At 40.3% G+C, this 15,059-nt stretch overlaps 1 protein-coding gene across 1 annotated transcript; it reads left to right on the plus strand.

Annotated features, from left to right (window-relative positions):
• The first annotated feature begins 817 nt into the window (after window positions 1-817).
• Window positions 818-14,483, plus strand: LOC121652402 (NUAK family SNF1-like kinase 1). The gene is given in 8 exon segments (XM_042005179.1): window positions 818-1,355; window positions 5,981-6,101; window positions 7,038-7,189; window positions 8,658-8,723; window positions 10,679-10,798; window positions 11,661-11,793; window positions 11,903-12,975; window positions 12,977-14,483. Coding segments are annotated over 8 exon segments (2,118 nt in total). The 5' UTR covers window positions 818-1,022; the 3' UTR covers window positions 13,097-14,483.
• The last annotated feature ends 576 nt before the right edge of the window (window positions 14,484-15,059 follow it).

Genomic DNA, 15,059 nt, shown 5'->3' on the forward strand with positions numbered 1-15,059 from the left:
CCAGTCACAGTTCCTCATGTCTCACTATAAGAGAATGACCTGGAAACCAGAGAGAAGCCAGCTCAAGACCAATTCCACGCAAAGCAGATGCAGCATTACAACAGAAGCTTTTTTCAAAAAGTAAACTTGCACAAAGAAAATCTCCCATTCCAGCTAGTTTTCCAGTTTTGAGCAAAACATAAAAAGGAACACTTCATGGTAGGCATTACCTCAAAATGGCAGCAAGACAGGATGTCAGTCTGGGTGGCACTTCCAAAGGTTGGAACAGATGCAGCTGTTTCATACACAGAGGAGACATTTACAGTAAACAAAGTTACTTGAACTCAGCCAACCCGCTGAATGCTGTTAATGTAATAAGAAATAATTCAGAACAGTGTGCAGAGGTTACCAGGCCTACATCATAGTGCTCCACAAGGAAAATAATTTTGAGTGGTAATTTCTACTTTCTTTGGCCAAAGGTTTAAACTGATTTGAAATAAAACAACTATCTTCAAAGTCTCTCCTTCCCACAAATTCTTTAAAGTCCTCTTTAACTGGATTTTTTTTCCTGAGCTCACCGCATGACAGAGCATCAATAAACATGTCTGACTGAAGTGGTGGAAACAGGGTTAGTCTGCCCAGGAGGGGAAAACATTCCAAGCATGCCTTCTTCCCTCTCTTGTGCTGCTCAGTCGGTTAAGTATGAGCTGTCGGAAAAGCCTAAAATTATCCCAAGTGAACATGACGCGCCTGGATGCTGGAGTTAGAAGAAGGAGGCTCCACCCACCGACCATGTGTTTCTTATCACTCCTGTTGCTGCGTTTTGGGGTGGAGAGAGAGGAAGAGAGAAAGAATAGTGTAGTTGCTGGATGGGTCGATGGATCGGATGGGTCTCCTCAGTGAGTTCATTTCAATGCTTTAACGAACGCTTTGTATGGGTAATTTGAAGGCCCTGTGCACCAGCTTTTTGCTCGGAACTCGCAGAAATTTGGCAACTGTGCCCTGGTACAGGCTGCTCCTGACAGGTGCGCAGAGTGCACAGGATGGGCAGACGAGAGGCAGACGGCAGAGGCGCAATGAACCCCAGTCAGCGTTCCGAGCTCGGTTGTCTGCAGGATGCGGCATCTAGCAGCCACCATGGCGGTGAGCAGCTCCCGACGATGGACGGCCGTCACCCCGGCAGCGCTGACAAGCGGCAGAGAAACGCAGACGTGGGGGCGATGGGTCGGGCATCGCCTGCCACGGCGGCACCAGAGGAAGTGAAGAAGCACCAGCACAAACACAACTTGAAACACCGTTATGAGGTGATGGAGACTCTGGGGAAAGGCACCTACGGAAAAGTGAAGAAAGCGGTAGAGAGAGCAAGCCTGAGGACGGTGAGTCTTGTGTTGGCCTTTTCTTTAAATTAATATGATAAAAAAAATTGCCTTACATGAAACCAGTTTCACGCATTGAACTTCTAAAGTGTGCGCACTCGTTCAAAAGCTTACGTTTTATAGACATTGTGAGATGTTGTTTTTTATCTTGTAACGAGCTGTCAGGAACTTGCCTACTATACAATATTGATTTGGAGGTGATATCCTCTTGGGTGGCATGAGGGTTTGTGTGTGTGTGTGTGTGTGTGTGTGTGTGTGTGTGTGTGTGTGTGTGTGTGTGTGTGTGTGTGTGTGTGTGTGTGTTTGTGATGCTGGACCCATTTCTTGCTTCCTGTGCTGCCAGGCTAAGATTCCTTTGGTCTGACTCACTCAGCACTGAAAGAAAGGGATAAATTCATTACAATAGATCTCCTTCACCAGCAGTCTGACCCCCTTTAGCAAAAACTCAATAACACATGCAGGCAAACACAGACATGTACTAGAGTCAAGAGTACATATTCCTATAAAATTTTACATTTTAAATATCTGGGTTACAAACAGTGTGGTGGTAGATTAGTTTTATTAATCATGGGTTTATGTCTACCATCAGGCCTTAATCCCTGCCTCTTCTGTGACCCAAACATAAAGACAGAGACATCATCAGCCTTGAATTAACCATTTGATCTTTTAGTAAACAAACACATGGCGATAGGCATAATCTTTTTGAAAATCAGATTGTGTTAGTGAGAGTTTTACAGTTCTTCTGCTTGTTACTTCCAGTAACTCTAAGGTTAAGATATAAAAGAAAATAACAGATGGTGTAAAAATACAGACAAAAAATACTGATAAAAGAACAGAGAAATGAGGGCAGCTATGTATTATGCATTTGCATGCAAAGTGAGGGTTTGGTTAGACAAGGGGAAAATACCAAATTCCTTGAGCCATCAGCCAGCACATACCAGGGATTCTTTCAAACAAAATGGACATTATTTTTGGAAACAAGACTCAGGGGCTGTTGTCTGAGTTTTGGAAGGAGAAAGAGGGGGAGAGAGTTTTAGAGCAAAGGGAAGAGGAGGCAAAATCATTGGTTTTAGATTAAAGAGCTGACTTAATATTGTCCCAGTAAAAGATCTGAGTTGCTGTATGAGTTGGTGCACAGGACGAAATGAAAAGACAAGATGATAAATGCAGGGTCCTGGCTATGCTGCCTCATTGTGAGCTTCACTCGTTTATAAAGCTGAACCATATTGATAAAAATGACATAAAGAGTGCTGCATTGTGCTTTTTTTTATTATTACATAACTTCTGAAGATTTGTACATGTCATGGTTTCTGGGTTTTGGTGTGTGTTCATGCTTTAGGTTTCCGTTTTGTCATGTTTGGTTTTCCCCTCTTGTGTTCCTGTGATTTCTGTTCTGCCTCATTAGATCACCTGGCCTGATTAGTCATCCACTTCACCTGTGACTTGTTACTCCCTCAGTGTATAAGTACCCCTGGTTTTCTGTTGTTCCTTGTCGGATCCTCACCATTCATCATCATTTCACCCTTGCCTGTTCCCTCTGGTTTTTGTTATGTTTTACCTGTTCTGGATCCTGGGAAACCTTTTTACCTGCACCGAATCTGCCTCCTGCCTGACTGCCTGCAATTGGGTCCTCACCTCCACCTCCGCCCGCTACACGTGACAGTACATCCTTTAACTTGTGTTGCCACATATGGAAAGAAACAACAATTTTGCATCAAATCTATTTTTCCCTCCAAGACAAAAAGTGTATTTTTTCTGCTCCTTCGATCAGTCCACTTTAAGAAGAAAATTTTATCTGGAAGATCAACTTTTTTTTTAAATCTGTGAAAATTGATACTCTTCTCGAGTTACTCTGTGAAGCTGCAGCTGCAGAGAGGTGGCCCGATCCTCTTTCAGTTTAACACAATCTGGCAACCAGCAATCCTAATGGATGGCTTTTACTGAAAAAGAAGTGCCAGATAGCAGTATAGACTTTAGAAATCACTAGTTCATACTGCTGTAAGTGGTTACTCAAAGTGGCATTGAGAAAAATGTCCCTTTTTGTCTTGTTTGAAAAGCTTCTTAGCCAAACACCGGAAAGGTGTGAGGACTGAGGAGGGTTGTGTTAGTTACAAGTTCTTCTGACCAATTATACTTATTGCCTATACATATTGTGCTTTTGTGTTTTTCTTTAACTGAACTGCAATGGCAGTGGTCTGTTCTGCCATTACTCACCACCACCATACACCATAGTAATGCCCCAAAAAAAGGTCTTAATTAAAAATCAAAGAAGATAAGCTAGAGTAACAAGTTGGTGTCTCCATCTCCATACCTTGATACTCAACAAGGAGACATGAGAGTAGTATCACTGTTATGAAATTATTCTCAATATAGTTCCAAAAATGTTTGATCATCACTTTAACTCAGCTGCTTGGCTTTGTCCAGTTCCCCATCAGCAACTCGGGGGAAACATCTGTAGCTCCTGGCTTTAAAATGGACAGCTTAAGACTCTGTGTTTAGCTGAGTGGTGAGGAACAGGGTCTATTGCAAGGAGCCTGTGTAATCTAGCTGTTAAAACTTTCACAGATGCAGCACAGACCGTTAATGATGCTTTAGGGACTTTTTTAGCAACTTTTGTGACGCACAAGTGTGTATTTGCATGTGTGTACATGAGCTTGTAAGATAAAAGCTCACAGGGGTCATAAACTTTCATATATGACCTCACCTTGGAATAGCTCAGCCACGGAAAGCTTTGTGCACATGGGAAATAGTGTTGTTGGCAAGATGCATCCAATTCCCCGGATCTTTTGTAATGAATAGGAACGGGAGAAAAATGTGGTCTGTGGGCTCTTTTTCACATGTTCTCTAGTAATATTAAAGCATATCTGATTACGTTTGCATGACTCATGCACATTGCTGCTCATATTTCAACAACGGCGACAGCATTTTTCACACGCAGCACATTATTTAGATGAACAATGAGGCTTTGTTTGTAAAAGGGATACTAAAGATATTTGCACACACTAGGATGAGATCATACAAGTTCACACATAGCCAAACTTCCTCTACATGCATGTGCCCCTTTAAAACAATGCTCTTAGTGCCCTGAAGGGTGAGTAATGCCCAGAATGTCTTTCTTCTTTGTGCTCTGCTGCTCATGCACTGATTATTAAGTTTGGAGGGGGTGCGGTGGCAAAATACTAAGTTTTTACCCGAGTCCACATACTTGTGCATACTTAATCCATTCCTTTAATCTGTTCCGTTACATTCCTCATGCATTATCCTTCCTCTTCCTTGCAACTAATCCTTGGCAGAAGAGTTTGTTCAGCGCTGTTTGTTTGTTAATCTGATGGTAAGATTACATAATAACTACATGACCAAATTTTTCATGAAATTTGTTATAGAGTTATAATAAAGGGAAATAAAGGACTAATCAAATTTTGCAGATCTAGATGACCTCACTTAAAACTGTATAGATGGTGTGTTGCCCTTGGCGTAGACTTGTTTCCATTTAGTGTCATTCCAGCTTTATATTTCCTTTCCCTCCTCACCTTGCTTCAGCTATTTAGGTCAGAAAATCAATAGAGCTTCCCAACACTGGACAAGCGCCATGCAGTTGATAACTACAGAATATATTTGATACAAACCAATACCCAGCATCCACTGCCCCCGACTAAAGGAGATGCCACGTTAGCCTGGAGTGTGTGATGATGTGGGAAAATGTCCACATATAGCTGCTACATGATTATAGAAAAGACACAAACTTAAAAAAAAACGACTCAATAGCATCTCCATCAGTTGAATAAGGTCAGGCCAGTCCCAGGAGTTCGCTGGTGTTTTTGTGCCATGTTGCATAACCACTGCAGTTGACAGAGCGTGTGAACTGTGTCTTCCAGCGTCATGTAGATGTTTTCCAACAGCTGAGAATGCTGTAGTTGTGACCTTTAAGAAAACTCAGCTCAACCATAGGGATCCTTCAGGGGTTGACAAGATATACATCAGAATGAGTTCTGGATTTCAGCCTCACAAATGAGTTTCGCACTGAGTTGATAAGCTACACCTCTAGGTCTCTCATTATCCATTGTGCATTTAGTTTCAAAATTCTTTAAATTGAACACCCAGTTATCAGTTTGCCTCTGTCTTGTATGGTGCCATTTCTGTGACACCTGTCAACCTTCTGCTTCTGAACTCACATCACAGGAGACCAGCTTTAAAAGCCTCATTATCACCTCTAATACCCAGAGATTTCATTTACATACAAGTGTGTGACTATTGTCTTTGTTTAAATGTATGGGTGATACAGTACTTTACCTATTTATCCAATTAAATGTTTTTTCTAGTGATGAAGTTGTGGGAGAAAGATAAAAAAATGTGTCAGCTGTTGAGGGGTCTGTATGTACTGGTACTGTATCTTTTCTGAAAGTGGGCATGAATAAAACTTTACCACCTAAAACTAGTACTACCACATCACAGCACTCTTACAGTGACCTAATGCTCTTTTCTAGCTGTGCAGAGTGAGCTGTCTCAAAAAGAAATCAACAGTTGTTTATTTTTTTATCATGTTTAATCACAAGATTGTTCAACTTATGTGTGAGTTGAAAACAAGCCTTCTTAAAGTATGTACATGTTTAACTCAATGCTTCCAGGTGGCAATTAAGTCAATCCGCAAGGAGCGCATCACTGACGACCTGGACAGAATTCACATCCAGAGAGAGATTGAGATCACCTCCTCACTCAGGCATCCTAACATCATACGGTTCCATGAGGGTAAGACTGCAAACACAAATGTGAACTGGTTTGAAATACCATAATGAATTATCCTGCAGGCTAATTAACAGATGAATGTTTTACAGGCAGACACACAGGTAAAGGGATGGATACATAATTCATATGAAGGCATATCCCCTCAAGTTACATAAAAGTGCTTACAGGAGTGTTGTGCAATAATGTTGAGGGATCAAGAATTACAATGGCAATTCTTATTATTATTATTTGAAGAACATCAGTGACTTAATTCATCTAAGTTTCTCTTATGTGTAAAGCTTGATATGGCTTTCTTCTCTGGTCCACAAACCAGGATATTTGTCCATGAATAATTAAAATCACATCAGTGGCACATTGTTACATGGGCGACATATTCCCTGCTAGGATCATGAGCAATATTTATTTTATGCCAACTCTCTTGAAACTACAAAAATACTCAATACAGCACATAATCTATAGCAGAGAATAGTTTTTAACTAATTCTATTTATATTTTCTGGAAATGAATAAGCCTAAATAAGTTCAAGTAGATGTTGAATCATTTAATATTGTACATCTGAGTTATCTGAGCAGTTATAAACTTATTAACAAAAAGTTTCTCGTTTAGTATCCAGAGTTTATATTTGTTCACACTAATTGTGCAAGTAATAGTGTGAGCAGTTTCTGTTTTCATTCAGGATTAAACAGAGATTTGGGAAAAGCTGATTTTACAGCTTAAATAAGTAGAAACCAACACAGCCATTCATTCAAATACACTAAAAAGTCAACTCAAAGCATCCTCTGAAAGAATGCCCATTAAAAACATTTTATATTTACGATTGTTAACAGTTAATATTACAATCCTTTTTTTTTTTTACTGCAGATTTGAGGCATTCACTAATATAAACATATCTCTACATAAGACTGGACTGTGAGTATTCCCTTTGTGCTGTGTTGACAGTGTTCGAGAGCCGGGATAAGATTGTGATAGTGATGGAGTACGCCAGCAGAGGAGAGCTGTATGATTACATACAGGAGAGGAGACGACTGCCAGAGACAGAAGCCAGAAGCATCTTCAGACAAATCACATCTGCTGTCCACTACTGCCACAAGGTCGCTCACACATGCCACAGGAGTTCAGTACAAATTAGGGCAGCACATGCATGCACGTGCTGAAAATTCAATTTGGAATAAGCAAATACTGTACTGCTAAATCCACTAAATCCTAATCGTTACAGCTGAAAAACTTGACTTCAGTTTTCTGATCTTTCTGGGTTAAGAGCGCATTAAACTGACTGCTTTTTACAGCCGCACTGACATATTTTGCTTCTAGTTCTAATTGACTGTAAACTTTAGCAAAGGAGCTCATTATCCTGATTCTTTTTTTTAAATAGTTGTTTCGTACATAAAATCAACCCCTGTGCCAGCAAACAGGAATTATCAGGAAAATACATAAATCCTATTAATACACAGTAAGAAGAGCGGTGTCTGAGAGTCAGCTGATCTTGATGTGACAGAGAAGGTTTTGTTTTGTTTGGCTTCTTCATGAATCCCACACACTAGCCTCAGATTATCATTCACCTCCTGCAGCTTTGTAGTGTGCAGGCAGGAGGGGTTTGTGCTCCTACTGCCCTTCAATGCTGTCCCAAAATAGACACGAATGTTCTGGCATGAATGAATTATTGAATGTGGCTCGGAGGTATGCAAAGCACACAGAGAGATTTTCAAAGCTTCAAGAGAGAACATAAACTGATGTGATACTGTCCAAATCATGCCCAGGCCGTTTAAAAGAAAAGAAAAAAACTATATAAATATATAAACTAAATTATAAACTGATTAAACACATATTTATTTATCTATTTGTGTCTGTACCCTGAAAACAATGTCTACAGTCATGGATCATTCTTTACACCAATGTGCACTAAGAAGGATGTAATTAATTAAAGAAGCTTTTTGAGGCGGCCACTTTTAAAGCTTCTCTGCATCTAACAACTTCCTGGGTGGCCACACTTATCTATTGAAGCTTTGTCTCTCTTTAAGAATTACTCCTCACTCAGTATCAGTGAAAAAAACTTGATCCTGCAACATGGTTTTCTTTCTGTTTGATGTTAAGTGTTCTCTGGCTCTGCTCCACCAGGCTCAACAGCTGCCTCTCATTGAAACCCAGGTGCTTAAAGCAACACTACATAACTTTCTAACCTTAAAACTTTGTGCTTCTGACTTGTTTGGATGGCACACTGACATTCCTTATCCAAATATCTGGAGCCGTTGTTGTCCTGCAGGGTCTGATTTCTTGGCTGATTTCTTAAAGAAACACAAGATGATATCATTGGTGGAAAGGATGAAAAGAAAGAGAGAAAGTGACAGACCCATAGATAAGACAAATTATCCTGCGATTAGCTTGTGTTACGGGTTGTCAATTTGCTCAAATCTGCCAACGTTTAGTAGTGTTGCTTTAATACCATCAGGGGATCAAATGATCATCAGATGAATTAACTTAAACAAAGCCTTCCATCTGTCTGATAACTTGTCAAACTTTTCCAAGCACACAGCCTCACGGTGTGTATTTGTTTCCTTGTAGAACGGAGTGGTGCATCGAGACCTCAAACTGGAGAACATCCTATTAGATCAAGATTTGAACGTAAAGGTAAGACCGATAAGCCCTCTCATAAGACCACTGGCACATTTTGGAAAGGTAAAAGAGGGTTTCCTTTCAAAAGCAAACTATTTATTGCTACGCTTAAACACATATGTTTCCTCTCAAGCGCATGATTGCCAGAGAGCTAAACACATTATGGGCTGTTATTCATCATCTGTATCAATATTAACATTTGACAGTTAACATTAACAATTAAGATTCTTGCCCACGCTTTTTGTTTTTGAACACAAAGATGAACACTCTTATGACACAATGGCTGATTAGTTTAAGGAGGGAGTTGTTTTCCACTGTTAAAATAAAGTTCCACAGAGCGAGCACTGGAATACTTTCACACCTCTAAAATAAACGGCAAAGTGCACGTTCAGAACATACACTGGAGCATTTTCCGCCCACAATAATGATATATTATATTTAAACTATGCACATTGAACCTAAGCAAACACAGTACAAGGTCCTATAAAATAACCTAGGGGATATTTTTTTTGCCCTGTCTGGATAGTACTGCCCTTATATGGGAGCTGTGCATGGCCAAAGGGGAATGCAGGGAATTCAGCAGGGGATCTCGGTACTGGTGCCAGACGGAAAGTTATATATATGCTCCATGTGACCATCAAATCAAAACATTATGTGTGGACCACTCAGCAGCTTCTCATTCATTGCCTACTTTATCACCACAGGTTCGCCACACTGCCTGTTTACATAATCTGCTGCAGGAAATGATCAAATTTCTTTGTAATGCATATGTGTGTTATGTCTGCACATCTGTATAATGTTATAAGATGACAGGAACAGTGGGATATGTTATGTAAAATTTTGGGTCTTGGTCAAGTTTAAAGTCATGCACAGTGTAATGCAAAGGTATTTGCATTACATAGCTATTAATACACTAGACATAACTTATGTTGGATAAACACTAGGGGTTATACACAAGTACAAGGAGAAAATCTTGACGTTAAGTTGAAATTAAAATTTTGGCCTGATGTTTTGAGATAAGATATATATGTTGTACACACAAAACAATATCAAGAAACATGTTCACATTACATAAAGTTATCAGTTCAGAATAAATAATAACCATAAGCTGGGTTGTGTGCCTACCGTCATTTTATGCATGTAAGGTCTCTGTTTCTGTGTGCCATGGAAATAAAGCTGTCATGCTGAATATTTTTAACACCAGTGGTTCTGATAGTGAGCTAGTGTGCATGGCAATAATCTCTTTAGATAAAGATGAGGCACAATGTGTCTGCGTATGACTCCTTGCAAACTCGAGTGAGTGATTTTTCCGTTACGTGAGCTCGAGCCGCCTGATGATTTTGGCCCCTCTTTGCTTTCTTCGCTCACATTCGCACTGGCAAAAGCTCAGCATACCTATTTTTGGCTTACATAAGAAAAATAGCTTTGGGTTGTTTTGTTTTCACCACATGACTCCAAGTTTGCAGAACAAAGTCACTGAAAAGGAATCCAGATTGCATGTAGAGAAGAATGAGTGAATGGATTTAATGAAAAGTTCATTACCTGATTTGTCCGTCATGTCATGTTACATTACAGGCATTTAGTAGACACTTTTATCCAAAGCGACTTAAAGTGGTCAGGCAGTAGCGTTAAGGGTCTTGCCTATGGACCCGACTGGAAGGTGTTTATACCCATATCCTGGGGGTAAGCGAATTCTGGTCTCTTGAATTGGAGACGGATTCTCTAGCAACTGAGCTATCCAGCCACCATGTAGTTTAATTAGTCTTTGTTGGACACAAGCAAACACAAGTCTGTAGTAAGACAGGTGCTCTTTGGTGTGACAAGTAGTTTATTTATCCCTGATCAAACTTTTATTCACAATGCATGTATTGCACTGGAATTGTCTTCCCTGAGTACACTATGTGTACATCATAGTATAAGGAAAGGTTACAATGTAATATGAGATCAATGTATGCTCTTTTTCTCTGCAGCTGGCTGACTTTGGCCTTTCAAATAATTTCCAGAGGGGTACTCTTCTGCAGACCTATTGTGGAAGCCCACTCTATGCTGCCCCAGAGATAGTGAAAGGGCTTCCATACCAGGGGCCAGAGGTAGGTTAACACACTGGCTGGAAAACTGTGTTCAATTTTTGGTAATTCTAGGTTGTTTCATCTCAAAATTTGGGTTTAAAAGACAATTAAAACTCTATGATTGCTTGATTTTTTGTTTTGTTTTTTTTGGGGGGGGGGGTTATGATAAATAACCAACAAATAAATATTAGACTATTTTAATACAAAGGAATTCTCACTATCCAAAGAACGATATAACCAGTTTACTAGTTTAGGGAACAACACAGTTGTTCCTGCAGCTTCTACAGGTTTAAGTGTGTTGTGTTTTAAAGAGCTATCATTAGAATAGCAGTATATTTTTCACTACATTTTGGTTAATTTGATATTTTTAGAAATTTAGAAACCTTGTCTTTACATTTAGAACAAGCATTTTATAAAGAAAAATGCCGCAGATATCCACCCTTTGTTGCACTGTTATTACAGTAGCCTAGAAGGGACAAACCAACACTGATTTTAGAGTAGGTCTTATGTGTGTCCACAATACATACAGACTTTTGCAAGTGTGTATTTTTCTTACACACTTGCAAAGTTGGGGTGTTTTCATTTGGTTGCATTCTGTGATTTAAGCCCCTAGATGTCACCAAATTCCACACATGTTGGTATTGTAATTGCACAGCAATAAGTCAGTACATGTGGTTTGTTTGAAGTCATACTATATTTCATTAGTTCCTGTTAGCCTTACAACTACAACAACAACCCAAAATAGAGACTGAACATTTGATGGAAATAGAAAAAAATGAAATAGAAATTAAACAAAAGTGCCAGTAAAACAATGCCAAATGAAGCAGAATAGCTGACAATATAGAGAAATTCTAAAGCATCTCTCATTGTGTTTGTGTGTTAGGTTGACTGCTGGGCACTGGGGGTGCTGTTATATGCACTGGTGTACAGCAGCATGCCATTCGATGGGGCCAGTCATGCTAAGCTTACAGAACAGATCATCCAAGGCCGCTATTGCAGGCCCAACCCCCCCTCAGGTAAACACTAACAATGTCCATGTCAGTGTTAGTGTTGTAGTGCTGTCATTGCTCAGAGTGTTAGCTACTCAGTCAGTTTCTCTGCTTTAATAACTGCTGTTCCCTCCAGATGCCTGTGCTCTCATTGACTGGTTGTTAACAGTGCGTGTGGATGAGAGGGCCACAATAGAAGATGTGGCCAATCACTGGTGGGTAAACTGGGGCTATGAAGACATTGTGTGTGACTGTCCTTCATCTCCACACCATGAATGCCCTTCCCCTCTTCTGGCTCGCTACATCGATTGGCAGAATCAGGTCACTGCTGCTGGCAAGTTGACCGTTGAACCGGGGTGCCTGTCTTCAGACTCATCCTGTCCTCAGCTCACTTCAACCTCTTTTTACTTCAGCTTTTCTCTGAAGAATGACTGTGGAGAAGGAGGAGGAGGAGGAAGGGTACGTGGAGGGATTTCAAGCCTCAGGAAGTCACGTAAGGAGAATACAATTCCCCAGACTGCACTGGGAGCTTGTGGTGTTTGTCCAACAGCTGCATCTTCTGCTGCAATTTCCTCCAGTTCAACCACTGAAAGAAGGAAACCCAAGGGCATCCTAAAACACCAGAGGAGTTTAGATTCTGTCTTCCACAACCCTCCTAAGGACAACTCTTCCTCTGAACTGTTTCCTACTGTTCCCCAGCCTTATCGGACACACACACTCACTCATACACATTCTGATGTCTTGTCCACAAGCCTAACACCGCCTTCCATGTTCAGGCAGCCTTCATCCAAGGTGCCCAAGAAGGGGATACTAAAGAACTTATATGTGGGGGACTCGAGTTATACTTCATCCTCTGAAAGAAGAGGCTCAGGAGTAGAAATTAAAGATGGCAAAACAGGCTTGCCAGACTCCCACAAGCAGCACACCTGCCGTTCAGCAGCAGAGGATAGTCCCACTATGTGCACAGAAGCGGTAAGGAGACGGAAAGGTATCCTAAAACGGAATGGAAAATTCTCTCGCAGTCTGGATCTTCCTGACAAGCCCACTTTGACTCCCTCTTCCACCCCTGCGATACTTCCTGAGGCTCTGCAGCAGCTCTTACAGGCTGCTGGGGACACTGAAGGCCGCCGTAGCCGTCCCTCCAGCGTGGTGAGTGAGGACAGCCTCTTCTCCTCTGATTCATTTGACCTGTTGGATCTCACCACCCAAGTCACGTCACAGGATTTTCTGCCAGGAGATTCAGCACAGCAATTGCAGCTCCGAGGAGCACTTGGAGCCCCAGAGAACTGAGGCAGACAAGATGGAAGAAGACAGAGAAGGACATAAGTAAATGCTAGTATCAGAAAAATGGTTGACAAAAAATTAAGTGTGGCCAAAAACTGGGTTTCATGCTGTTTCTTTGGTTCACTTGTATGTGATAATCAGTGCCTGTCATCTGGTAAAGACTGAACATCTCAAGTTCACTGAACATTCAGAGTAAAGCACTTTTTTGACATATTTGTTTGTATTGAATTATAAATTAAACAGTGGCTATAGACTGCTTAACTGTTTTCTGGACACAAGCCAATACTAAGACTGACAATTGGCACCTGAAGGCAACCCACTATCTGCCAATGAGACAGAAAACTCTATTTGTCCAACTTTACCTAAACAATAGATCCTCTTATTTAGATCTGACAGATTTCTACTCAGAAAAGCTTTGAGTATCTGTGTCATCTTTTGAAATATGAATTGATGCATCATTGAATGAAAAGACCTGTGTGTTTCCTCCCACCTGGGTTTTTTTCAGATACAAAACTGAGAACGGTGCATTAGAAACCAGCTTATTGAATGGAATTACAATCTGTTTTACAGGTAGGAAACATTTGACAGGAGCTATGTAAAGTTTCAAATTCCCAACTAAGATGCCATGTTTTCATGTTTTTCTGTGTTTTGTTAAACAGTGGTTTCGTGCTGTAATATTAGACAGTGTTGTTGCACCATTGTCTTTTGCAGTGAAGCATTAACATAGTTTGCTATTTATATTGATGTGCTCAACTTCAGCTTTACTGTTGATTTTGTTTTACTTTAAATTTAATGTCTCTGGCGGGAAAGACTGCTAAACTAATCCTCTGTAATACTTTGTAGCAGCACTTACTTTATGGGCCTTATATAAACATTGATAAATGGTTTCAAACACGCTATCATGTAGTTGCAAAACGACACTTTGACTGTTCTCCGTTGAAGACGATGTATCTTTTTGCAGCAGTTTCTAATGTTTTCCTCTTTCTGCAACCTTCTTAATGTTCAGACTTTGTAAGTTCTCACAATGACTATAGTTGTTGACAGATTCATTAATAAGCCCATCTGTTTCCAACTACATCAAATAGAGTTATAAACTTTTGTATAAACCACTTGTAAACGCTAAATAGGGAACACAAAGAAGAACCGGAAGTAAAGTGTTACCTTGTTCACAAGGTGTTATTAAGTATATCCTCACAGTGTTGTACAGTGCACTGTTTGCTCTTTTGCACCAACACACAGTGTGTGAATAGCATATCAATAGCACTGCTTTTCATCACAAGACCACCTGTGCGTCTGTGGAGTTTTAAGCTGCTGTGCACAGCAGATGTTTGTTATTTTAAATCTGTAATTTAAATACTGTGAGAAAATGAATATTAATGGTGTTGAACTATTTCTTACTTTTTAAGGACTGGGAATAAATAATGTGAATCTGATTGTTTTCTAGTTGTTTTATTGCTGAGTGAACGGAAATGCGTAAGATGATTTGTGTCATGGTTATGGACTTTATGTTTATGTATTTGGATTTCTGGTCATGTTTAGTTAGTTTTCCCTTGTGTGCTGTGGTTTTCTGTTACTGCCTCGTTAGTTCACCTGGTCTGATTAGTCATCCACTTCACCTGTGTCTTGTTACTCCCTCTTGTGTATAAGTACCCCTGGTTTTCTGTTGTTCCTGGTCGGATCCTCACCATTCAAGTTTGCCTGTTCCCTCTGGTTTAAGTGTCTGTGTTGGAGCCTGACAATAAACCATTTTCACCCACACCGATTCTGCCTCCTGCCTGACTGCCTGCATTTGGGTCCTCACCTCCTCCAACGCCCGCCATTCGTGACAGATTTGGGGGTTTCACAGAACAAAGAAGCAGTGAATTCAAGGGAAGCCATTAAGCTATGCATTTTAGCTACTTTCCACTTCTTGTGTCTCCACAAACACTTAACTGTATTAGACTGTTTTATGAAAGTTTGTGTACTTTAATAAAAACCCATCTGCAAAAGGACAAACTAAGTGGAAAGGG

This window comes from Melanotaenia boesemani, chromosome 13 (genome assembly GCF_017639745.1).
Source record: "Melanotaenia boesemani isolate fMelBoe1 chromosome 13, fMelBoe1.pri, whole genome shotgun sequence".
Lineage (NCBI taxonomy): Eukaryota > Metazoa > Chordata > Actinopteri > Atheriniformes > Melanotaeniidae > Melanotaenia > Melanotaenia boesemani.